General features: G+C 42.5%; 1 protein-coding gene across 1 annotated transcript in view; it reads left to right on the forward strand.

The window, feature by feature from the left end:
* LOC103300583 (cytochrome c oxidase assembly protein COX18, mitochondrial) overlaps positions 1–4,348 on the forward strand; it is a 102,810-nt gene extending 98,462 nt beyond the window's left edge. Inside the window, exon 6 of the mRNA XM_054728462.1 lies at positions 4,290–4,348. Within this exon, the coding sequence (XP_054584437.1) occupies positions 4,290–4,316 (27 nt within the window). The 3' untranslated portion in view covers positions 4,317–4,348. The remainder of the gene's footprint in view (positions 1–4,289) is intronic.
* The last annotated feature ends 22,426 nt before the right edge of the window (positions 4,349–26,774 follow it).

Raw genomic sequence — 26,774 nt, forward strand, 5'->3', positions numbered from 1 at the left:
GCCTTGGGGGCTGTACCGCAGCTTCCGTGGGGAGTCAGTGCCTGGGGTGGGTGCTGTTATTGGTGCCCTGCTCTATCCCTCAGGTGAGACTGGCCAAACCTGATATTTTTTCTAAAGCCAGGGGGCTACTCTGCCCAGGCATGTGTGGCAGGTGGAAGGGCCAGGGAACTGGCACTGCACAGCAGCCCTCACCAGTGACTCTCTGGAGTTGGTGGATAAGTTCGTAAACTCCTTTACTCCTCGGGTGAGAACATTCTCTTTTGCACTGTTTTCCCACAGGAATCCATTCCAGCCACCCCGCGTGAGACTGGCTTGATAATTCACCTTTATTGGCTGCTCTCCTTCCTTCTTTCACTTCCCCACTTTCCCTCCAGTGGTTTTGGTATCACCTTTCCAAAAAATTACTTGCATTAAAAATCCTTGTTTCAGAGTTGACTTTGGGGGTGGGGGGAGTCAAATTGAGGCAGAGTATCAGTGGCTATTTTTCGTGATTTATATATTCATTTTTTCCCCCAGCTTTTGGAGGTATACTTGACATATAACACCGTGTAAGTTTAGGGTGTCCAATGTGATGATTTGATACACGTATATATTTTGTCTTTCATGTCTTCAGAGTAGTAAACATTGCAGGAGATTGTGAAATTTGGAGTGAACGGGAAAGAATGGGATTGATGGGAGAATTGGGAAGATGAGTGTCCATTCATTTAATGACAAGCACCTTGTTGAATACTAAGTTCTAGACACTGGGCTAACCCCTGGTTTAGCATAAGGGATGGGTTCTGACCTGGAGAGACAGACTCACATTCTCCTAGGAAAGACAAACATGGCAATTCATACTAAGCTCCAAGGCGATCCATGTCTTAAGGAAGTTGAGATGCAACGTGTGATGGGAGTACAGATGAGAGAGAAGCGCAGAAGGCTGTTGGGGGTGTATTTCAGATTCACCAAGTAAGTGATATTTGTGCTAAAGTTGAGTAGGATTTCTTTGAAATAAAGTTGAGAGCCTTCTAGGTGGGAAAAAACAGTCTGCATAGAGCTTGAAGATGCATGGATTGTTTGGGTGGACAGTTGGAGAAATGGGTCATTTTGGGGTAAAGAAGGGGCAGTGGATAAAGCTGTGAGAATGGGAAAGGTCTGATATGAAAATTCTTGTCTTCTAATCCTTAAATTGTAGAATAGATGATAGAAAGGTGAAGGGCTTGATGCATCAGAAAAAGCAAGTGCAGGGTTTCGTCCCAGTACCTTCTTTCTGTATGCCTCCATGGTCAGGAGAAAAGAAAGTCTCCATGGTCAGGAGAAAAGAAAGAAGAGAGGCTGTGTATTTTTAGCTGCCACGGGCCCAACACAGCTAGTATACTTGGCCCTTTACAAACTGTATCCCTTTTCAGAGGTAGGACTATGAAACCTTTTTACTAATAAGGACATTGAGGCTTAGAAGAGGTCTGAAAAATTGTAAGGTTTGGAGCTCATGTCTGATTACAAAGCCCTTCTTCATGACATTATAACATTATACAACTTCTCTGTAGGGAGAAGGGAATGGGGAGGGGACAGAAGCTGCTTGGTCATGTTGCCTGGATTGGGATGACAGTACGTGGAGGCCACTGAAGGAAGAGGCCCACTGGCTGAGTTCTGCTCCTCTGGGAGCCACTAAAATCAGAAGAAAACAGGAGCAGCTATCATGTTAAAGACATTCCTTTCTATTATTTACTTTGGGGAAGTCTCCTGAAAGTATTTTGTATTTGGAGTATCTGTATTTGAATCAGATTCAACCTTAGCAAGTGCTAAAAGCAGCCCAGAGGAGAGAATCCAACATTACCTCAGCAACAGCCGTGGCAATGACAGTGCTGTATGTTCTGTGGGTTTTGGCCGCCGTCTCCCGGCACCATCATAATTCTGTACTACCTCAACGTTTACCTTCCTTTTGTAAAAGCCTTAAATGTACAAGATTATAGCTTTTCTGCCATGCTCTCAACATTGTTGAACTATTTAATTGTTTTTGAAGTTTAACATTTGTCTTTAGAACCCAGTTGCTTGAATGGCAATATGTGAGTAAATTGTCCATTAACACTTGTGGAGAACGTTGGGCCTAATTAATGGGTATGACTTTAAATGTTTTTTCTATAAACATCATTGTTTAATTCAGATAGATGAAAAATAAAATGGATCATATCTTTTCATGATGAGCAATGAAAAACCAGACTTTTAGATGCTTAAGCACCTTGCATCCTCATGCTACACTAGTGTAGAACAAGGGAGTAGTAGCATTCAGACAGTCTAGATACCTTTAAATATGTGGGCAAAGCAGTAATGAAAAAGCTCTGTATAATCCAGAATAATCAGTTATTCATCTTCTTCTAGACCATAATCCTATTTATTACAGAAATCTAACATAATGCAATTTATAAAAAGTTTTCAACTAAAACATTATTTGAAGCATTTTATTTCTACAATAGATTTTAAAATAGTCCTAAAAGTTACCACCCTAGAATGATAAGAATGTCATAGAATATGGGGAGTGGACATTTTGAGCAGAAGTTGTTTCAGGTAGTAATCCTACCTAATAATAGACAAATATGCAAATTGACTGTAACTTCACTATGCCCACGATTGGCCAGGAGGCGCGGGGGGGCGGGACTCGGGGTGGCCAGGGTGGCCGATTGGGCCGGCAGGACACTGAGCTCGCGTCGCCAGTGGCAGCTCGAGCTCAGCGTCTGCGCCATGGCTGTGCTGCGGCACAGAAGGGGCCTCTGGGGCAGCGAGCTCACGTCCCACCGCAGACCATCAAAAGCGGGGGAGCTGGGTGCCTGTCCACTCAGGCACCAGGCCTTTCAGAAGCCTCTGGTGGGGCAGAGGCTTCTGAAAGGCCTGGTGCACCAGCGGACAGGCACCCAGCTCCCCCGCGATCAAAAGCAAAAGTGTGGGAGCTGGGTGCCTGTACACTCAGGCACCAGGCCTTTCAGAAGCCTCCGCCGCGCTGGAGGCTTTTGAAAGGCCTGGTGCACCAGCGGACAGGCACCCAGCTCCCCCGTGATCGAAAGTGAAAGCGTGTAGGGGACCCTACACATGCATGATTCAATCATGCACTGGGCCTCTAGTCTCTTAATAAGCACTTAAGTTATTTTTCGATCAGTGGCTTGACCAGTCTCCCTTTTAGAACTGGAACAATGTTCACTCTGTATCACAGACTTCCAAAGGTCTCTGAGAAACAAGCTGAAAATGTTAGCTTGATGTGCCTGATGATGGTTGATGGTAATTCTTCTTTAGGCTGAAGAAGGAAAAAATCTGATGCATTCATCTATAAACTTTATTTGCTATGGGGATTTGCTTTGGCTAATGCTACTTTAAGACCTGTTGGTTCACTCAAAGGTCAAGGAACATTTATGTAAGAAATCTTCAATAACATTCTTTCAGCTTGGCGAACAGTTTTCCCCTCTTTTGAGTATTAAGTTTGTGTATGGCTTCATTTGAATTCTCACCAAATAGTGAAATTGTTTTCCAACTCTGTGGATAACATCATGCAAAGTTAGAGACATTTGTTTTCCTTTTATTTTATTTTCAGTGATTTTTGTTCTTGGTTTATCTAAAGTACTGTTTACAAAACATTGATCATAACCAAAGCTTACATTATGAAACATTTTTTTACAAAACAAATCAGTTTGCATTACGGATGCTCTCAGGGTCTGTTTATATGCATTTCCCAAAGTATGTTCTGTAAACCTGGAGTTCTGAACACTGGTTACCCGGATAGTAATAGGTGACATTCAATGGAAGTGCTCTGTCATGTAAAATGTGTAAGTGATCCTAGGAGTGTGGTGACCACAACACAGCTTCCACTCGTCCACTTCCAATTTGAAGCTACTGGACTCTCCTGAGCCAGGGAGCCTGTGGGCCCTGGCCTGTGGGTGAAAATTTAGGCTCTGTGGGGTCCTTTTGGTAAAAACTGGTATAGGGCTTGCTTGGCTTATAGAGCTCTTTGTAAGCCCTTGTTTGAAAGCGAGGGCACTTAATCCTGGGATATCTTGGGGGAACACCCACCTCAATTTCAACAAGTGTGCTAGGTCACCCATCCTTAAGTGTCCACAGACCAAGAGAGATGAAAGCCTAATTTGCATCTGCCTTGCCATTTAGGGTGGGAGATTCAGGGAAATCCTGCAGGCCTGGTGCCCTGCCTGTCTGTCTCAGGCCAGATCCTGAGACCCTGTGCCTCTTGCACCTATGACTCCCACTGCCTTTATGCTATATGAACAATCCTATATAATAAAAGGCTAATATGCAAATTGTCCCCACAGGCAGGAGTTCTACTGGCCAGGAGTTGATGTGTGCTGACCACTGGGTGGCAGCGTGGAACATGGCGGTCGTCAGCGACGTGGCACTGGCAGCAGGCAGCAGTGGAGGCAGCTGCTGGCCCCAATGGGCCCTGACGAGAGCGGGACCACAGCAGGGTGGTGGAGCAGGTGAGCAGGCAATGCCAGGCCAAGTCGGGTGTGAGTGGGGGCCCTGATTGCCCTGCCAGTAGCCCCAAAGATGGCATCAGCGGTGGGGAGCAGGGCCAGCGAGCAGGTGGTGCCAGGCCAAGGTGAGTGTGAGCGGGGGCCCAAATCACCCCACCAGTCATCCCACAGACAGCGATTGGTGGTGGCAGGGGGCAGGGCTGGCAAATGGACGACACCAGGCCAAGGCGGGTGCTAGCAGGGGCCCTGACTGCCCTGCCAGTCTCTCTACAGATCGGCCTTGATCACTGGCCAGGCCTAGAGACCCTACCCATACACGAATTTTGTGCACCAGGCCACTAGTATAATATAAGTCCCAAAGAAGCTGCAAAGAAGGATAGTAGCCCAGCTAAAAATGTCTGGACACCCAAGAGAGAAGGAACAAGCTGAGCCATCAGAACACATGCCATGAAAATACAGAAATAGGAGTCCTGGGGAAGAGATTCTAGTTCAAGGTGGCAAAGTAGGAGGATCCTGGGTTCTCCTTTTCCCACAGGCACCAAATATGCAGCTGCATATGGAACAAACTCCTCTGAAAAACAGACCTAAAAGCTGTCTAAGCTACTCCTATGTCTTAGGATGTACTACCCCTGGCTCTCCTGTTTGGACATGTTTTCTGAAATATATTATAAGCCCTAGCTGGTTTGGCTCAATGGATAGAGCATTGGCCTGTGAACTGAAGGGTCCCAGGTTCGATTCCAGCCAACGGCACATGCCTGGGTTGCAGGCTCGGTCCCCAGTAGGGGGCGTGCAGGAGGCAGCCAATCAATGATTCTCTCTCATCATTGATGTTTCTATCTCTCTCTCCCTCTCCTTTCCTCTCTAAAAAAAAAAAATCAATAAAATATATTTAAAAAAAAAAGAAATATATTATAAGTTTTTCCCCCCATAGCTTGAAGCAAACAACCTGCAGCTGTAGAAGATGATGCACTCCCCAACCAACCCGGGTGCTCCCCTCTGCCTGACTTGTGCCCACCAGTATCCTGCTATCTTCCAAGGATGTCCTGTTGTTCAGGCAGCTCCCCCAGTTGGCTGGTGCTATCCTGACCCAGTCCCTATGTAAGAAAACATAAACACCCCCTCGCTGCTGACACTGACACACTGGTCTCAGCCCACTGTGGGAGAATGTAATATAATTTCTTAAACTCTCACAACATCTCTTGGCATGGCTCCTGTTGGTGTGGACCTAAAGCTGTGCACCTGGCCAAGGAGAGAGAGCCCACATGGAGGCAGGTAGGGGAGGCTGGGAGACGATCTCACTGCAAACCCCATCCTCAGCACTACAACCCTCCACAGGAGGGAACTCAAACCTTGGAGCGTCTCTCTGAGGAGTGAAAGGCTTGAACTCCACATTGGACATCCCAACATTTAAGACCAGCAGCCAAGAGATGAGTCCCCAAAGGTTTTCTAGCTTTGAAAACCAAGGGGGCTCAATGTCTGTGAGATCCACAAGACTTGAACCATCTTAGAAGTGACTCTGAAAGGGCTTGGGGGCTAGGACTCAGTCACCCCAAGGCTCAGTGCAAGGCAGCCAATTGAGAGGCACTCAGGTTTTGTGTGAATGAGGCTCATTTGCTTATCTTAATGTGTTGTTCTGAGGGGAAGGCATCTAATTCAGCTCAGATCTAGGGGACTATATCTTCATACTCTCTCTCTCTCTGCCTTGCTTTAGCTAGCAGGTGCCATAATTTTCTCTCTCTCTTTTTCTTTATTTTTCTCTCTTTTTTTTTTCCTGCAGACACCATCTATAAACATACATCCCTGAGCTTTGTTCTGGTCACAGGTGCTATCTTCCACTCTAGCTGGCTGGCTCCATCTTTTTCTTCTTCATTTTTTTCTTCTTCTTCTCTTTCCCAGGGGCGCCATCTCTGTGCTCTCCCTGAGCTGTGCTCCAGAGTGTGCCAGTATCTCCTGGAGGGGAGCTTGTACACACGTCTGGTGCCCTGGGTTTTGTGGCTGCCACCCAGGGAACACCCCTTGATTACCTGGCTCTGGAGGCCAGGGGTGCTGGCATTCTGGGCCCCATGGGACTGTAATACCTGAGATAGTTTTTGGCAGGGTACCACCCCCAGGGCACCACACAGACAGAAAACACCCCCAGTCTTTCTGTCAAAGAGGTTTATTTGCTTGTCCTGGAGCTTCAGCCTGAGGGACAAACTTCAGGTTTGGCACACATCTAGAGGACTACCAAAGCGCCCTCCTGAACATAGGCTGGTGTCTTACACTCTCCCCCCATGTCACTGTAACTCACTGGTCTCTCTCAGAAAGGAGCCTATACACTGGAGCCCTGGTTTTTGCAACTGCTGCCCAGGAGATACCTTCAGATTGCCTGGCTTTGGTGGCCAGCAAGGTTATGCTTGAGGTCCCACAGAACTGTGAATATTTGCATACTTTAAAGTTGCTGCCTGAGGGTCTGGATTCCAGTCATTGTAAATCTAAGTGCTGACTGAAATCCTCCCCTTAGGGACACTGGTCTAGGTACACAACTGCTGGAAGCCATTAAAAAATGGGCTGCTTAGACAATTGCAAATGTTTCAGAGACAAGCAAGAGCTAGCGCAGGGTTTTATGATAAGGTTTATCTACACAAGGCCATTTCTTCAAGACTGAAAAAGGTAGCTATTTAATCTAATGCATAGAAACCAACACAAAGAGTCAAGCAAAAATGGAGAAACAAAGGGATATGTTCCAAATGAAAGAACAAGGGGAAAAAAACACCACCCTTAATAAAAGAGTGATAAGTAATTTACCTGATAAAGAGTTCAAAGTAATGTTCATAAAGATGCTCACCAAACTTGGGAAAAGAAGAGATGAATACAGTGACAACTTCACAAAGAGATAGAAAACATAAAAAAAGTACCAAACTGAAGTAACAAAGCTGAGGAATACAATAACTGAAATACACTAGAAGGGTTCAACAGCCAGCTAGGTGAAGCAGAAGAAAGGAAAGGTGAACTCAAAGACAGAGCAGTGAAATGCCCAATCAGAGCAGCAAAAAGAAAAATAATGAGAAGTAATTGAGGGGAGACAAATGAAATTAAATTATGAGAGTACTTAAGGTGATCTACATGTTGCACAGAAAAGACTTCCTGTAGATTAAACACATGATTTGAAAATGAAAGTATTCAGTACATAAAATAATGGTTCCTATTGGGGAACAACTTAGTGGCCTCAAAGACCATTAATAAATAATGTCAAACTATAGAGCAAAAAGCTAGATAGAAATTATGAGGGAAAAGGTAATAGTTAACTGGAGGGTAAATCCAAGAAACTGAACACATGGGTAATAGGTATTCAAAAGGGGAAGAGAGAACAGATGAAGATGAATCAGTGAACAAATTCTAGGGGAACATTTCTCAGGGTTGAGCTAAATCTTGACTCTGCATATTTAAAGCACTCACATGGTTCCAGGATGCACTGATAAGAAAAAATACCCAGTTATCATCTGGTAAAATTCTTAAACTGTAATAGGTTAAAAAAAAATTTTTGCAGTCTTCTGAGAATTAAAATTAAATTATCTAGTGAGGAAAAAGAATTATAGTGCTGCTAGAATACTCATCTGTAAACAAAGAAAACTGAAAGGCAATTGAATGACATCAGAAAAAAAGGATATCACCTCAAGAATGCCATATCCAGCCAAGATATTATTCACCAGAATAAAGGTATTCAAGGATAGGTGACAAAGCAGTCATCCAAGTAATCCCTCTGAGAAAAATACTTGAGATAGTCTAGATAAAATATAAATGAACCCAAATTAAAAGCTCAAGTCAGAGAAAAGATGAAGAGAGCAGGAATAAATAATGAACAATTATTTATTGAACAATGATCCTTGCCATATTATTGGATTCATTCATTCACTCAACAAATATTTACTGTGTGCCTAATACATGCCAACAAAGTTGTTGACAATAAAGATACAGTAATGAATAACATAGACAAGAATTAAGTCTTAATGGATGAATATAATCATGGAGTAATTAAAAATGTTAGTTAAGGATGGCTGAACCACAGGGAACACAGTATAATAGATATTTAAATAAACACTAAAATATGCCCACAAAGCCTAAGAAAAGTGGGAGGGGAGAAGTGGATGCATTCCAAAAGCCTCATGGGGGACAGGGAAATGCCAGGTATTGGGGAGGTGGAACTAATAGCCTTCTCAAAGACTTTTTCCATTGCCGTTTCTTCCACTAAGGCTCTAACTCCACATTCTTATAGACTCAGGAATTCACTGATGTCCCAACCTTTATGTAATCTCTTTTCCTTTCCAAGTCTCCACTTCCTCTTCCTGCTTACTGTTTCCCTTTCTTATCCCTCCCATCCTTGTTCATTTGTCACTATTGTCTTCAGCAAATTTTTAGTATATTGTGGCGTTTTCCAAGAAATAAATGAACATAGTAGTTTATTCTATATAAAGGTCATATGTATCTTTTTTTACATTTGTTCATCTACTAATTGTCTTTGATGCAAAAGGAAAGGGCAAGATAACATTCATTTTATGGAACAATAGACAAAACAGTTGTTCACATTTACTGGTAAACATATTGAGTAATAAAGGTTCTTTACTCTGTGGTCCAAATAAAATTTACATAATTTAGTAAGGTAATATCATAGAATAAAAATAATCTGTGTAATGCTGTAGCTTCCCTAGAAATAGGCTTCTCCCCAGAGAATAACATTTTATTGCTTATTAAATTATTCTATTTTCTGTACCTCAAGAGTTCTAGAGCTGTCCAGATGTTAAATATGCCTTAAAAAAAGAAGTGTTTCATTATGAAATGACACACATGGCATATTTGCTTATAATGACACCATCTCCTCAAATTCCCAGAGCAGCAACAACAGAGTTTCTCAAGCCCTCTTAACAGCTCATTTGTATTCTTTCAACATGATTTCTGCTTATGCATGGCTTTCTTGTGTTGGCCAAGGTTATAACTGATTTATCTACTTTGCAGCCTCAGGTAGAGACTGAAACTTTATCTCCATGAGAAAAAGATCATGAATGAGACTTTCAATAATATTGTTTAAAATTAAAAAGATCTGCCATAAAACTCTGGAAAACATTTTAATGCTTCCAAAGTATTTAAATGCAAGAAAAAAAGCAGTTGGTCAGGGTGAGTGGTGAAGACAACAATCCGATGAGCACTTGTGCTCCTTCCATCTTTCAGGAAGTGGCCATGGGGCCAATTCAAAGATAAAACTTAAAAAAAAAATCCTCACCCAAGGATATCTTTTCATTGATTTCTAGAGAGAGTGGAAAGGAAATGGGGGAGAGAGAGAGAGAGAAACATCAATGTAAGAGAGACACATCGGTTGGTTGCCTCCCTCATATTGCAGGGGATCAACCCTGCAACCCAGGTAGGTGGCCTTGACCAAGAATTGAACCTGCAACCCTTCAGTCTGCAGGTTGACATCCTAACCACTGTGCAAACCAGCCAGGGCTCAAAGATTAACTTTTGAGAAATACTCAATCATCTCTTAACCATTGACTTGAATCACATTAGAAATGAGAATGGTATGCTCAAAGTTGTCTTTGAGATTGTGCTGGGGAAAAAACACTCACCCTTTGCCAGAGGTTGAAGGAGAAAGGAACAGATTTTTTTAAATTGAATATAGTGCTCTATAGTTGAGTTAGCATTTCTCTCTCCACAGGAACATTTTCTTCCTCCTGCTTTCCCAGCTTCATTAAGACTTGGATTGCATTTTATTTATTATTGTGTCTCCAGTACCTCACATTGGTCTTTGGATAAGATTGAATACTCAAGAAATATATGTTAAATTAAGCAAACTAAGCTGACTTCCTACTATTTATGTGCTATTTATTCCAGTTTTTACTAATGCTGCTATATTGTGGGATCTTAGAATTACTTAGATTGATATTCTTTTTAAAAAAGCAACTAAGCAGCAGTGACATAAATAGTAACGTCATCTGTTTTTATGAATCAACATAGGAAAGAAGACTGAGAGGAAATTTTCAGGTTGAATGTGGAACTTTTATCTCCATAATAAAGTTTAATGCTACAAGCTGCAGAAACCCTGAATCTTTCCAGTGTCTCCCCGCAAAAGATAAAATGTTAATTTCCAATAAGTTCAGTCCACTTTGAACTCCTCAGTATTTCTTTCCTAGGCTTTCTCTTACAGCCAATCAACAAAGAGCTGTGCCCCCCTCTCTGCCCACTTGAACATTAGTGTTCTGCTTTACCACCTGAATTTGATTATTTCTAACATTGGCCTTATTAGGAGTTAGAACTAGAGATCAGAAGTTGCAAACTGATGGTCTGTACTCAAATATGGCTTATATAGTTGGTTTGTTTGGTATTTTTAAATTTAGTATCTGCATTTGGAAGCCCCTAAAACTTACCCTTGGGTTCAGTTGTTTGCTAGAAGGACTCACATAACAACAAAAAAATACCTGTTATACTTGTGGTTACAGCTTATTACAGAAAAAGGATAAAGATTGGAATCAGCAATGAAAAAAGATGCATAGTGCAAAGTCCAGGAGTCACCAGACACAAGCTTCCATTTGTCCCCTCCCAATATGGGGACCGTGTTTAATTCTCTAAGCAGTGATGTATGACAGCATGGGTGGAGTATTGCCAAACAGAGAACTCCACCTGAGCCTTGGGTCCGTGTTTCTCTTGGTTAGTCACATAGGTGTGACTGACTGCTCATGTGGCTGACTTTATGCTCTAGTCTCTCCAGAGGTCAAGCTGATATTGTTACCAGGAAACCCCCAATTGGGCTCGGGCTCCCTGTCGCTGTGTCCAATAACAAAGGCAGGGTTGAATCATATTAGGCATTTATTGAGAAGGCTAGCCAACCAAGAAGACAGGGCGCTTACAAGCATCAAATCCTGCCTCCCCAGCAAGGTGCAGGGAACAGGATTATAACAGAAGAGGGGCTAGGGCGAGGAATACAGCTACGTGTAGGCCTGGGGGGTCTGCACACTTCAGCTATTGTAATTAGTCATCAGGAGCTGAGATGATGTTGATGAGATGAGATTTTGACTCCTGGTGGGTCGGCCTGACCATGTTTAACTGTTCTGCTTGCTGTATTCACAGCTAAGTCACCTCCTCAATTGCTTAGCACAGGCCTTGGAAAGGAAACTTTAAGAAAAATGTAACCCCTTATTCACATGTAAGAAACGTAAGCCCCTTAAGTGCTAGGGTATATGTGTTCTAAGATTTTAAATAATATGATCACTTTTCAGATTCATTCAGGTGCTCTATCTATTAGATTGTAAATCCCCCCTATCAATATCCCATAACCTTAGTTCCCTACTATAAATCACATTGTCAGTGCAGACTATTTGGTACAGTCCAAGGCCCTTAGGTAAATACTCTTATCAAGCAGGGTATTCCAAGGGCCTGGACTTCACCTTCCAGGAGCTAGGCAAAGGCAAAGGCAAAGGCAAAGGCAGTGAACCCAGACCTGTTGAGCAAATCCTTTATTGCACAGTATTAACAGTAAACTTCTGGATTCTTTTGGAAAGCTGGACAATCTGGCCCATGCATACTCCTGGCCGCCATTGATGGGAGCTGAGCAGCTTTTTGTACTTGATATGACACACACTTTGTTTCACTTAATTACATGACTTGCCTAGCTTTTATAAGAAGTAGATCATAGATGGTTTGCAAACTAAGATTTGTTGAAGATTCAGAATCAAATTTAAAAACGATCATCCTTTTACCTACTGAATTTGTCATGCATCACTTCAAGTTGTTTTTCTATGCTACTCTTTTTATCATTGGTTTGCCTAACCTGTGAGATTAATTGTTACTCCTAGAATACCCTTATTATCCAAATGAAAGAAGCAGAAGATTACTCTGGAATAACAGTTTTCATAATTTTTTAGTCCAGGAACTACTACAAGTAACCTTGTCAAATTTACTCATCCCTTTCTCCTCCTAAAAGACCCTCACCAGAATTAAAGGAATAAATATTGTTTCTCATTTTAATAAGATTTTATTCAATATCACATAGAAATTTTAGCTTGGAAACCAGGACATAAACTTTTAGGTTACATATGACCACATGTAACATTGTGTATTGGGACCTGTTTTAAATTACTCCCCTATGAACTGGCTGCTAGATTATAATGAAAACAATTTACAGACCAAAAAAGCCACACAATCAGGTATTTATTAAGTAAAACTTCTTAGAAAATACTCACAAAACAATTTATGTTCTTTCTTTGGTAAGCTTGATGAAGTCCCAGCTCTGTGTCCTTTCAGATGCTTTGGCCACCTCATTACCAGAACAATTTGCTCAAGGCACACACCTATCAGTATAGAGGCAGGGAGAAGGCAACTGGATTCCCCTAATGCAGTGGTCAGCAAACTCATTAGTCAACAGAGCCAAATATCAATAGTACAACGATTGAAATTTCTTTTGAGAGCCAAATTTTTTAAACTTAAACTTCTTTTAATGCCACTTCTTCAAAATAGACTCGCCCAGGCAGTGGTATTTTGTGGAAGAGCCACACTCAAGGGGCCAAAGAGCCACATGTGGCTCATGAGCCGCAGTTTGCCGACCAAGGCCCTAATGCAAGTGTCCAAGCAGGATCTGTAGGAATCAAGCCTGAGCATTACCTGTAAGGGTGCAGGTCAGAAGCTTCCAGGGTTCTTGGTCTCTGTTTAAGTATGTCTAGGAAGAGTCATGAAAATATTTAGCTAATCCACATGTCTTCACTACTTTGAGGTTATTTCTAACATTTATCTTGCTAAATAACAAACCACCACCCAGCCGGCGTGGCTCAGTGGTTGAGCGTTGACTTATGAATTAGGAGGTCACAGTTTGGTTCTGGGTCAGGGCACATGCCTGGGTTGCGGGCTTGATCCCCAGTGTGGGATGTGCAAGAGGCAGCCAATCAATGAGTCTCTCTCATCATTGATGTTTCTATCTCTCTCTCCCTCTCCCTTCCTCTCTGAAATAAATAAAATATATACATATAAAAATAAATAACAAACAAGCAATTTCTTCAACAAAAACCATTTCTTATGCGTACTTTGCTAGTTAGCAAAGCCTCGGTGGCTATTGACTGAGATGTGGCTTAGCAACATGCCAGCATTGGCCACTTTGGAGTGTGGCCTTTCTGAAATAACACCAGCTAACTAGCTTTGTAGTGTGATTTTTAAAAATTACTATTATTTATCAAATAATTATTTATTGTATTTTTTATTTTATTTTTTAAATTGATATTTGTAGTCTGAATTTATAAGACTAATTGCTTACCATAGAGTTGAAGCTTAAACTAACTGGCACATTCATAGTACCACGTTGTCTTTGCTGAATTATTTTTAAGTAAGTTACAAATATCCTGACACTTTTCTAGATTTCTAGTGATAATGACTTTCAAATTACCTTTTGAGAAAGAGAGTAGATGTTATACACTCTATCTTTTAGTCTGAAGTAGGAGTTGCACTTCAAATGTTTATGTGTATGAGTATCTTTCATATTCTTAAATTCTGTGGTCCTGTGGAGAAAGGAGAGACATTAGTGAGTGGATGGTTTTCTTGTTTGTTTTTAAACATTTTCAATAAAATTTTATTCATAATTCTATTTATTTTTTGGTGTTTTTAAAATTTCTTTATTGTTGAAAGTATTACAGATGTCCCCCTTTCCCCCTCATTGATCCCCTCCACCTCACTCCTCCCAGCCCCCACCCCCAGGCCTTCATTGCACTATTGTCTGTGTCCATGGGTTATGCATAGCCTATATAATAAAGAGCTAATATGCAAATGGTCATCATGCCCTCATGCCATCATGACTTAACAGCTCAGACACTCAACACTGGGGAGAGAGGAATAGGGACCAGCCAGGCACGAAAGAGCTCACGAGAGAGGAATGGGGACCAGCCAGGCTGTGGCCTGGGAGAGGGACAAGCTGCTCACCCCACAGTCCCGGGTGCCTGTGGCTGCGGCTCGGGCGAAGCTGGCCTGGGTCCTGGGTGCCTGTGGCCGGCCAGAGGGAGGGAAGCCCGGGTCCCAGGTGCCTGCAACCAGCCAGAGGAGGGAATCCTGGGTCCAGGGTGTGGGGCGAGGCAGAGGCAGTTAGGGGCGATCAGGCCAGCAGGGGAGCAGTTAGGGGCGATCAGGCAGGCAGGCAGAGGTGGTTAGGGGTGATCAGGCAGGCAGGCAGAGGGGTGAAGGGCGATCAGGCAGGCGAGCGATTAGGAGCCAGCGGTCCCAGATTGCGAGAGGCAGTCGGACATCTCCCGAGGGGTCCTGGATTGGAGAGGGTGCAGGCCAGGCTGAGGGATGCCCCCCCTCCACAAATTTTGTGCACCGGGCCTCTAGTGTGCATATAAATTCTTTGGTTAATCTCTTCCCACCTTCCTCCTCCCTTTCCTCTGAGATTTGTCAGTCTGTTCCATGTTTCCATTTCTCTGGATCTATTTTGTTCGACAGTTTAATTTGTTTATTAGATTTCACATATAAGTAAGATCATGTAATATTTGTCTTTCTCTGACTGGCTTAGCATAATACTCTCCAGGTCCCTCCACACTGTCTTAAAGGGTCAGAGATCCTTCTTTTTTACCTCTACATAGTATTCCATTGTGTAAAGTGGGTGGTTTTTATACTTTAACTCTTTTGCTGATACTCATTTTGCAACATGCCAGTTTTCTTAACTAAAAAGTAATAATTAATAAAAAATTAATTATATTACATTGAACATATGGTTATACTGCAATAAATCATAATGAAAAACTAGTACCCAGAATGTAGAAGTAAAAGAACTGTTGGCTTATAGCAACTTATTTCACTGGCTTTTGAGATTTGTTCTTCATAACAATGGGCAAAACAGTTGTAAAAATCTAAACAATATTGTGTTCATGTTAGTGTAATAATATACAAGTGAGGTCTTTCTCTTAAGTTAGTAATTATGAAGAATTGGAAGTTCCATTTATAGCTATGTACTTAGAGCCAAATACATATCTATCAACAATTGAAACTAAAAATCAAATGAATAAAAAAATCTGATGAACAGAATAAACTGCTGAATAGAATAGAATCAGAGACATGGAAATGGAACAAACTGATGATTCTCAGAGGGAAGGGAGTATGGGGGGGTCAGGAAGAGACTAGACAAAGATCTTATATGCATGTATGCATTACCTATGGACACAGACAATAGGGTGGTGAGGGAACCAGGTGGAGGGGAGCAATGGCTGGGGGGGGAGGGGAGGGAGGAGGGAAAGATAGACATCTGTAATAATCTCAACAATAAAGATTAATTAAAAAAAAGTCAACTTTATTACTGAAAGTCCTGAAGGAAAACAAAATTTGTTATGAAGACTCTGGGATTCTCTAGTCCCCAATCTCTTTTTCCCTTCACTGAAACAATTGATTTTATCGCATGACTTTGGAAAAATAAGGTTTCTTCAAAACATAAGGATCATTTTATAACAATAAGTGGCACAATGTGACATTAATCCTATATAATAAAGAGGTAATATGCAAATTGACCATCACTCCAACACACAATATGGCTGCCCGTTGTGGTCAAAGATGACCTCCCCCATGTGGACACAAGATGGCTGCCACAAGATGGCCAGCAGGGGAGGGCAGTTTTGGGGAACCAGGCATGCAGGGGAGGGCAGTTGGGAGGGACCAGGTCTGCAGGGAGGGCAGTTGGGGGGGAACAGACCTGCAGGGGAGGGCAGTTGGGGGCAACTAAGCCTGCAGAGGAGGGCAGTTGGGGGGAACCAGGCCAGCAGGGGAGGGCAGTTGTGGGTGACCAGGCCTGCAGGGGAGGGCAGCTGGGAGGGACCAGGCCTGCAAGGGAAGGCAATTAGGGGTGACCAGGCCTGCAGGGGAAGACAGTTGGAGGGGACCCAGGCCTGCAGAGGAGGGCAGTTGGGGGGAACAGGCCTGCAGGGGAGGGCGGTTGGGAGCAACCAAGCCTGCAGGGGAGGGCAGTTGGAGGGGACCAGGCCTGCAGAGGAGGGCAGTTGGGAGGAAGAAGGCCTGCAGGGAAGGGCAGTTGGGGGGAACCAGGCCTGCAGGGGAGGGCAGTTGGGGGGGACCAGGCCTGCAGGGGAGGGCAGTTGGGGGGGCGGACCAGGCCTGCAGGGGAGGGCAGTTGGGGGGGACCAGGCCTGCAGGGGAGGGCAGTTGGGGGGAACCAGGCCTGCAGGGGAGGGGCGTTGGGGGGGACCAGGACTGCAGGGGAAGACAGTTGGGAGCAACCAGGCCAGCAGGGGAGGGCAGTTAGGGGTGACCAGGCTTTCAGGGGAGGGCAGTTGTGGGTGACCAGGCCTGCAGGGGAGGGTAGTTGGGAGGGATAAGGCCTGCAGGGGAGGGCAGTTGGGAGGGACAAGGCCTGCAGGGGAGGGCAGTTGGGGGGAACCAGGCCTGTAGCGGAGGGTAGTTGGGAGGGACCAGGCATGCAGGGGAGGGCAGTTGGGAGGGATAAGGCCTGCAGGGGAGGGCAGTTGGGAGAGGCCAGCAAGGGAGAGCAGTTGGGGGGGACCAGGCCTGCAGGGGAGGGCAGTTGGGGGGGGGGCAGGCCTGCAGGAGAGGACAGTTGGAGAGGGCAGACCTGCAGGGGAGGGCAGTTAGGGGCAACCAGGCCTTCAGGGGAGGACAGTTAGGGGCCACCAGGCCGGCAGGGTAGGGCAGTTTGGGGTGACCAGGCCATCAGGGGAGGGCAGTTAGGGGCAATCGGGCTGGCAGGGGAGCAGTTAGGCACCGATCAGGCTGGCAGGGGAGTGGTTAGGGGGAGATCAGTTTGGCAGGCAGAAGCAGTTAGGGGCAATCAGGCAGGCAGGCAGGCAAGCGGTTGGGAGCCAGCAGTCCTGGATTGTGTGAAGGTTGTCCAACTGCCCGTTTAGGCCCGGGCAGTCGGACATCCCTCGAGGGGTCCCAGATTGGAGAGGGTGCAGGCTGGGCTGAGGGACACACTCTCCGCCCCCCCGCCCCGGGCCTCTAGTAGTATATATGAGACTACAAAGGGACAGGTGGGAGGTTTTGATATTTGAGCCATTTCCTTTAAACCTTGTGATTTTGTCTTACAAGCAGGCTTTTAGCTTATCAATGATTCATTCTTTTTTGATGTTTAAAAACAAAAGGATGATTTTTTGTTTAAAATTTATATTAAGCAACAAATACGTGAGCCTATTTATTGCTACTGACATAAAATTAAATATTACATTTTGATTAGTTGCATATTCAATTGCATCTAATACACATATAGTTATACCCCTGCATGGAATGCTACAAATGTTCTTTTCTGCTCTCAAGAGTTTTCCCTTCACATATCCAAACTGCATTCATCTCAGGGTCTCTCCTCTGCCTGCTCACACAGCAGCACTCATATTGAAAGATAAATGTGATAGGGAATGCATATAAAAATACAGTTGGCCAAGGAGCAGGGGCAAAAAAGAGTGAAAGAAATTCTGTGCCAGGGAAAGGGATGTTCTATGTGCAGGAACTACTACGGAGGCAATACGATGTGGGGTGGGATTTCTCCATCATTTGAAGGAATGTCATAAAATGTGTTAATCATTAAGGGAGCCAGAGGCTTTTGGATGCCTCCTTCATGTGTTATCTTTAAGTAAATCTGAAGCCGGTGCTTGTTCTGCTAGTGATTTCCTGTCTACAACGAGGAAAAAAGAGTTACTATTTTTAATTATGTTATAGTGGAACCCTTGTCAGGAGGCACATTGCTTTCATTTGAGAACCGTTTTGCTGTTTTTATTTCAGGGATGTTAACAGCATATTTTATCAGTTTTGAAAGGTTTCCAGTTTAAGTTTTAATGAGGGGTGGGGTGAGGCTCAGGGGTGAAAGGGACAAAATAGAATAGGTTGCAAAATTCTCTTTCTCCTTTGCTGGCCAGAAAGTTCTCTGTACTTTGAATTCTTCCTCTAGACAAAGAATCAGAGGAAATGTGATATGTATCTTTTAAAACATGCATTAAATAAATAGGAAAATAATTCATAGAGTGCCAGTTGCTTTTATATATCTACTTAAATAGAAAGAAGCAGACTCCCGCCATTTAAAGAGAACTCTCAGTTCATCTTTAAATTAAGTCTAATCGGTGTCAATCCATTGTTCGCATTTTAAATTTTATTAATCTCCTATATACATCCCTTTCCATGATAACCACTTTATCCAAATATGTATCCTGAAAATTCCGGCACATAAACACAGTTGGTAGTCATTTGTGGAATTATTCTCCTTATCTTAAATTTATTTTTCTGGGTATTCCGCTGAGGAGCCTAGTGGTTATCAAGCTTCCATGCAGTTGAGTAATGGTTATGGAGAAGAGGACAAAACTGTGAGCGTGGAGAGAGCACCATCTGCATCATCTTCAGTTGTGTATTCCCAGCCCCTGGTGTGATGCCTGGTGTACGAGTATATAGTAGGAGTTTGATAAATGTTTAAGTTTTAATAACTGGAACTGAGGAATGCACAAATACTGTGATTGACATGCACAAAACATTGCATTTAATCCTCAAACCCCTCAACTAGGTAGCACTTTTATCTCTGGTTTATTAATGGTGAAACCTTGACAGGTGAGTTTTTGTAGCTTGCCCAAGGTCATATAAGTGGTAGAGCTGGAATTTGAAGGCAAATTCTTCAGCCTTCTGCTACATGAACTTGCTTTTGCCACAGACTTCTGAATATTTAAACTTTTTTAGGAGGAAAGAAGAATTTTAATTGAAAGAAGTTGCAATAAGCTGCTTTGGCTGTCCCAGCACAGTGATTGGTACGTAAAATGTGCCCCAAAGATTTTCAATGTACGTATTAATGCTCCGAGTTTCTGCTTTGGATAGGAGATTTTTTTTTTTCAATGCAAACCTTTCCAAATGGGAAAAGGAAGGAAAAATCTTAACATCTATATTCTCTCTTTAAAAGCCTCCTGAGTACATGGGAAGAAAAATCTCAGCCACGTGAGTCAGGGGCTCAGATGCTGATGCCCAGGGCTGTTGAGAGGTCCAATTACACCATTTATTCTAACAGTGACACCAACTTATTTTCTTTTCATTTTCTACTCGCTTTTCTGTTCTAAGTTTAGATTTTTGTAACATTAAACCATTTCTAAAGCAGTTTCTAAGGAAACCTCTCAGGCGAGGCACTTAAGTCAATAATTAGAAAGTCAGTGTGTGCAAATTAAGTGAAGCAGGCTGTGTGCCGTGAGGAACAGATGGGAAGGGGCAGTTTCAGAGAGTTCAGCTAGATTGGCCTACATATTTTCCTCTTTTCCAGAGACCTTTGCAAGGTCCTCAAGGATGTTCAAGGTCAAAGTGTAAGAACAATGTTTTAGTTATCAAAATGTGTGTGCCATCTCGGACCCCCAGTGACCTTACAGCTTCACCTCACCCCAGACCTGCGCCTTTTCCCAACCCCCTCTCTTTATGCAATAGGGAGGGGTGAGAGTACCCCATACTTGGATAGTCTCCAAGTACTCCAGTTCCTGGAATTATTTTGCCTGTTAGATGTAACTGAAATTCATGCAACCCTCTTCCTCTAACCTTGCATCACATCTTTGGTGGGAACTCACAACCAGTCCCAATATTTTGGGCAAAAAAATTTTTTGTGTGCAAGGCAGGAGGGTAGAGATTATTTCCCAGGTTTCTTGTGGCTCTGAATTCCTGCCTCTGCCACTCCTGATCTCTCTCTCTCTCTCCTCCCCAGCTCTACATTTGCTTCTTTTTACCCCATGTTTTGCTCATTTGTCTCAAATAAAACATTAATCCTATTCTGTCATTCAGAGAAATTAAACTTTCTGCAGCCATGGCTGTAAACTTCACTCCAAGCCTACTTTAGCATACTCAAAGCAAGAAAAATCTTGCTGAGCAAAGTTTCTGTGCTCTGTTAGCGGCAAGAAGCACCCTCAACTTTGAAATGACAGTTTTCCCTCTATCTTGAGCCAGCTCAAGTTCTTGGGTAGGACTTTCTCCTTTGAAAGGTAGGAGGCTACCATAGTATTGTTTGTTTTTGCTAATGTAGAATACTTAATCCCCAGGTTTCTTGTTCCAGGCAGAGGGACACACATTAAAGTAACATATTTGGTCTCTCCTTGTTCCTTTGTTCGATTTTTTGGTCAACAAAAGACTCGGCATGTGTGGCCTATATCCTTCCTCATCAGAACTTGATGTTTGCCGGCTCCAAGGGGGTGAGTACACATACTGCACTCCCCTTCCGTGATGTCACTTTTAAGGGGCAGGTCCTTCCCTTTGAGAAGATGTGACGTTTTGCAGGCTGCCTGTGGCTGGATGGGTAAGTCTAATCCTAGAATTTTATGTACTAAAAGTATTTTTCCCCTGCTGCCCTAAGGCATGTTCTCACATACCTCCCAAAATAACACAGAGGACATTTTGATTTCCACTTATTTTATTTTTACATGTCAATCTCTTGGTTAGGTTCAAACCCATATGGAGAAAGGAGGGGCTATTTGTTGGTTACCTCAAATTCCATCTGTTTTAAATTGTACATACACACACACACACACACACACACACACACACACACACACACACCAACCACCACCACCAATTTCATGTTTCCATTTTTTACCATTATCTTAATCTGTAACGCCTTCCCCTCGTACCCTGCAATTTTAGAAGACAATCTAACCTCATACTTCACAGGGAAAATCAAGCCCGCTGTCTCTTCCTTTTCCTTACATCCTTCCCCTCTTTCCTCTAGCCTCAAAAGAGAAGGTGTTCCACTCTTAGGGTAACCACCTTACATTGCTTTTTACCTCATGCCCTCAAGCCACAAGTAGGACATTGCTCCATCTATTAGCACCTCCTCTATCAGTTCTGCTGTGTCCTCTCTGCCTCTAAGTATGCTTAGGTGCCCTTCATCTGAAAACCTTTCCCATTCCCCTGTCTCCTCTTCATGCCATTATCCCTTTTTTCCTTCCCTTCACAAACAAGTGGCTTCAAAGAGCAGTCTGCACTAACTGGTACTTCTGCGGGTCAATCCTCCCCCTCCCCACTCCCCTTAATTCCTTACAATCAGGCTTTAGTACTACCCATCTAAGGGATTTATTCTGATAAAGGTCTCCATTGAATTCTAATTACCAAGTTCAATAAACCTTTTCAAGTCATCATTCAATTTTTCTCCCTGCATCACTTAATATCTTTACCACTCTTTCTTGAAATCCTGTCTTGGATTTCATAGTACTCAGTACTCCAGAGTCTCTGGAATCTTCTAGATTGGGCTGTGCATTCTGCCTCTACCACGTACTGACTGTGAGGCTTTGGACAAGATTCTTAACCTCTCAAAACCTCAGTTTTACCATTTGTCAAGTAGTGGTAGTAATAGCATGCTCCTCATATATCCCAAGAAACTAGAAATACCAATTAGAAAGGACATATGCACCCCTATGTTCATAGCAGCACAATTTACAATAGCTAAGATTTGGAAACAGCCTAAGTGCCCATCAGCAGATGAGTGGATTAAAAAACTGTGGTACATCTACACAATGGAATACTACGCTGTGGTAAATAAGAAGGAATTCTTACCATTTGCAACAGCATGGATGGAACTGGAGAGCATTATGCTGAGTGAAATAAGCCAGGCAGAGAAAGATAAATATCACATGGTCTCACTCATTTATGGAATAGAATGAACAACATAAACTGATGAACAAAAATAGATCCAGAGACAGAGAAACATCGATCAGACCATCAAACCTTAGAGGGAAGGTAGGGGAGGGTGGGGGTAAAGGGGAGAGATCAACCAAAGGACTTGTAAGCATGCTATTATAAGCCTAACCAATGGACACAGACAACAGGGGGGTGAGGGCATGAAGGGGGGATAGGAGGGTAATGGGGGAATAAGGACACATATGTAACACCGTAATCAATAAAGAAATTTAAAAAAATGAAAAAATAGCATGCTCCTTATAGGGCAGCTGTGCAAATACAACAGAAAACAATGCATGCTAACCTCCTACCCTAGTCCATGACACTAAAAATCTTCAGTTTTGCTGCTGTATTGAAATGGTTCTGGTAAAATGTGCAGCTCTGTGTTATTCAATCCCATACATTTTTCATAATCATCTTTTTGAACTCTCAAAATAGTAAATTTGACTATTCTATCTGTAAAACATTCTCTTCTTTTGGTTTCCCGGACCCCTTACTCTCTTGGTTTTACTCCTATATCTCTGGCCACCCCTTTTCAGTCACATTTTCTGGCTTATCCTTCTTTAATTAAGTGGTTGGAGTTCTTAAAATTCCATTCTCTGCTCATGTTCTGTTCTTCCCCCAAGTTGCTTCATCCATGTCCATGGAATCAGTTCTTATTTATACTCTGATGACTCTTACATTTACTTTTCTGGCCAGACCTGTTCTCTCAGATGCTCAGCCATATGTACATCCATCTACTGTGTGTCACAGGACGTCCACAACATCCATGTACGCCAAATGAAACTGAAGTCATTCTCTTCCCTCATCAAATCCTCAGTTTACCCAGAGTTTTCTTTTTCTTTTTTTTCTTTTTTATTGATTTTTTTACAGAGAGGAAGAGAGAGGGATAGAGAGTTAGAAACATCGATGAGAGAGAAACATCGATCAGCTGCCTCTTGCACACCCCCTACTGGGGATGTGCCCGCAACCAAGGTACATGCCCTTGCCCGGAATCGAACCTGGGACCCTTGAGTCCGCAGGCCAACGCTCTATCCACTGAGCCAAACCGGTTTCGGCGAGTTTCCCTTTCTTATGTCAGACTGATAAAATCTTTCTAAGCAATATAATCTACTCTGTGGTTTTAAATATCCCCTATGTGTTGACATTATAATGGAGACACTTAATTTATATTGAAAGACCAAGGAGATGATCTCTGAGGAGTGCCATTAAGTGCTGAGTGAGACCTGTAGAAGGAGAATGGGCCTGACCCCTAGAGGCCAGAGGACTACACAACCGATGTAGGAAATGAGTAGCACTGGGAAAAGCTACCTTGGCTTTTTAATCAGCCATCAAGCACAGGCATCTGAAACATGGCATTCTAAATCAGTCCCCATTTGCTGCTGCTGTTTCTTTTTGTATTAATGTTCCAGTCCCTCTGATTTTCTGAACAGCGTCACTGGGTTTGATTCTGGCTTCATCTTTTGTTGCCATTCATGCAGGTCATTCAAGTAAACTGCAGTGATTCTTCTACATCATGGATGGAAAAACCTCATCTCACCACACTCAGTGTTATAAATGGTTAAGGTAAAAAATAAAACAACAACAACAAAAACAGCAGTTAAGGTGGGACACATCCATATTGTTCTGGGCTCCCCATGTTAAATCTCTTTAATTGGCAGTCACAGCCATTTTTAACAAAGCAAAAATTATCAATAGTATTCCCTTTCACTCTCAAAAATATCTTGATTTGGCTGGTAAGTTATAAGGTCAGCCTCCTTAAAATTCACCCAACTTACAGTGATAGGGAGAATGGAGAGAGAAGGGATTCTAGTTTCAGCCTTTAAAATGCTTAAACCTATTCTCCCTCAGCTGAGGTCCTGGCATTGAGGCAAGGTTACAAACCCTTGACCATCTCTTTCTGTCACCTTGAATGACTTTTTCAGAGCACTTGCTATACTTTATAGATAGTTGGCCTCAGTTGGGACCTCCTCAGCCCTGCAGAGATATTCTATTTGCATTGAATCCTAAAAGGTGGGAATGAGTCTTTTTCACAGAGGGCAACACTCAATCTTCTAATATGAATTAAGCGCCATTTCTCTGGTGTGCTTGAATTCTGCATGCCAGGAGTACTGTACTATTCAACCAGCTCTGGAAACTCCCGTTTTACCTTCTACCTTACATCCCAGGATTAAAATAGTCTACTGATGAGATTCAGCCAAGAATGAAGATCTGTCCAAGGTTACAGGTCATCATCACTGAGAGACTTAGAAGCAGCTCACAACTTTTGAATGGCAGTTTCTTGAGCTTTTATTTACATACAATATATACATTATTACACATACACATTCATTGATGTAAGCATAGAAACAAGTCTGGAAGCTTATTTATCAAGGGATACTATAAAAGCTGATTGTTTTCAAATCAGACTAAAGAATAAAAAACACATAATATTCATCATGGTGACATTTTCATCAGCAAACATTTTTTTTGTGTACCAGCTGTTTGCTAGGCACTAATTGAATGGTTGTGTTTTTAAGTGACATAAACAATAAAATGATGTAATGTAAGCAAAAGTTGAATCTTTTTTGGTTTTGTAGCTCTCTGATCAAATTAATTTTACATTTTTCTTCCCACGGAGCATCATACTGCCAGTACAGCATATATCACAGTGTAATAGAGCTATTTCCATCCGTTTTTATTGCCTCTGCCAGGTGGTGATATCCTTGAGGGGATGTTCCATCTCTTCATCTTTGTAATTGAAATGAAATATCCTTATGACTTTGACTAAATTTACTTCTAAATCCTAGCTCTAAAAATCATCTCTCTCTCTCTCTCTATATATATATATACCCCTCCATGATGTATCCTTTTCTCTGGATAGTCAGCATCCTCCAGACCAATGGTCATACTGTCTGGACTCCTGGCAGACTAAAGATCACATCTTGACCTAAGTTATGTTTCAGCTCCTGAGCCTTAAGGTGGAATGGACCCCTGGCTACTTTCCTATGAGACCAGACAGAGAAATTCTGGAAAAAACCTGAGAGCTGTACTCAAGACCTGAAGGAATGATTCATTACCCTTACCTTACCTCTGACCAATCAGCTCCCAGCAAGACCCTGAACCCTTACCCAGAGTGTCATGTGATTTTGTCCTATAGACTCTGTAACCTACACACCATCAGGGAGTTGGGTCTTGAGAGTATTAGCTCCCTGCCTCCAGCTTGGCCAATTCATTGTTAAACTATTTTTTTTTCTATACTGCAAATTTCACTCATGCATTTCTTTGGGCCAGGGGATGCAGGCAGACAGAACCAAGGAAAAACACTGGTGTTCTGGTAACATAATGTCAACTCCTAGCCCAGTTCCTGGTCTATAGTAGGTGTAAAATTTTTCCCCACTTGAAGCTAGTTTGTTAATTTTCCCTTATATAAGTCAATATAGAGCTAAAATAACTGAGCAGAGTTCATATCTGTGTGGAATGACTTCAGTAGCAGGCTAAGAAAAAAACACAATTACAGAAATGATTTTCTAACGGAACTGAATTGAAAATAAACTTCCAGGCCTTGATGAAAAATTAGCTTGAAATTTAGAGGACAATGTGTAAGTTTCAGAATGATGATAGGTACCAGCAAACTTATCAGAGTAGGCATTTGATGAATTTTTAATTTATTTTGAATAAGAATCATGTTTTATCATCTCTGATTTGTCCATAGTAGCTTAGAGTAGGTGCTAAATAAATGCTGATATAATGAATGGATTTACATTTATCATAGAATTTGAGTTAAATATTTATTGGAAATAATACTTGTTTTGATGCTTAATGCTTATCTATTAATAAGGAAAACTATTGCTGATTATAAATAAAGCATATGCTTAGGAGTTAATATTTCCTTATGAGCACAGCAATTAATGTGTTCAATAAATATTTGGCAAAATAACAAAATCATGTGACCATAGTTCTCTCCTCTGTCACTGAACTAACAAAATTGGGTATTTTCCCTACTGTCTTTCTTAGTCTATGTCTATTGTAGTTCTTATTTTTATGCTGATATTACCTATAGTTATTTACTTACTTGTCACTGGGGACCCTTCAAGGGTCAGTGTGTGGCAGCCTAGGATTGTGGCACAGCCACATCCTGGCTCTGTGTCCTTTGATTCAGTACTCAACCTCTGAGAGTCTCAGTGTCCTCATCTATAATGTGGAGAAAATAATACCGTATCTACCTCATGGGAGGGCTGTGAAGAATTGAGATAGTATGTGAATAAGCAACTTTGTGTCACCTACTTTTCCAGCTCTTTGCCTTTCATTAACAATAATAAAAAAAGTCCTCAAATTCCATTAGATGAAATGGAAAACCCAGTACCTTACTAATATTTCTGTGGATTCCCAAGGAAGCTTTGGGAGGAATTCACATTCTCCTTCTCACATTTGAAATCTCGGCTCCAAGCTTGTTTCCCAATCTTAATTTGAGCTGCTGTTCCCTCTCTAGTCATGTTCTCAAAGTTGCTGGTCTCTCTACACCCAGGTGTGAACAACTCCCCTTTCCTCCAAAGTACCATTCACACATGGTATTGTGAATGCCAGATTTTCAGTGGTTTCATTGGTGACTCTTTTATTATGGGGCTGGGGTATTAAGTGCCACACAGAGCAGGAAACAGCAAATTCTTAGCCTTGATACCTTTGCCTACCCTAGAAAGTTTT

This window comes from Eptesicus fuscus, chromosome 2 (genome assembly GCF_027574615.1).
Source record: "Eptesicus fuscus isolate TK198812 chromosome 2, DD_ASM_mEF_20220401, whole genome shotgun sequence".
In the NCBI taxonomy this organism is placed as follows: Eukaryota; Metazoa; Chordata; class Mammalia; order Chiroptera; family Vespertilionidae; genus Eptesicus; species Eptesicus fuscus.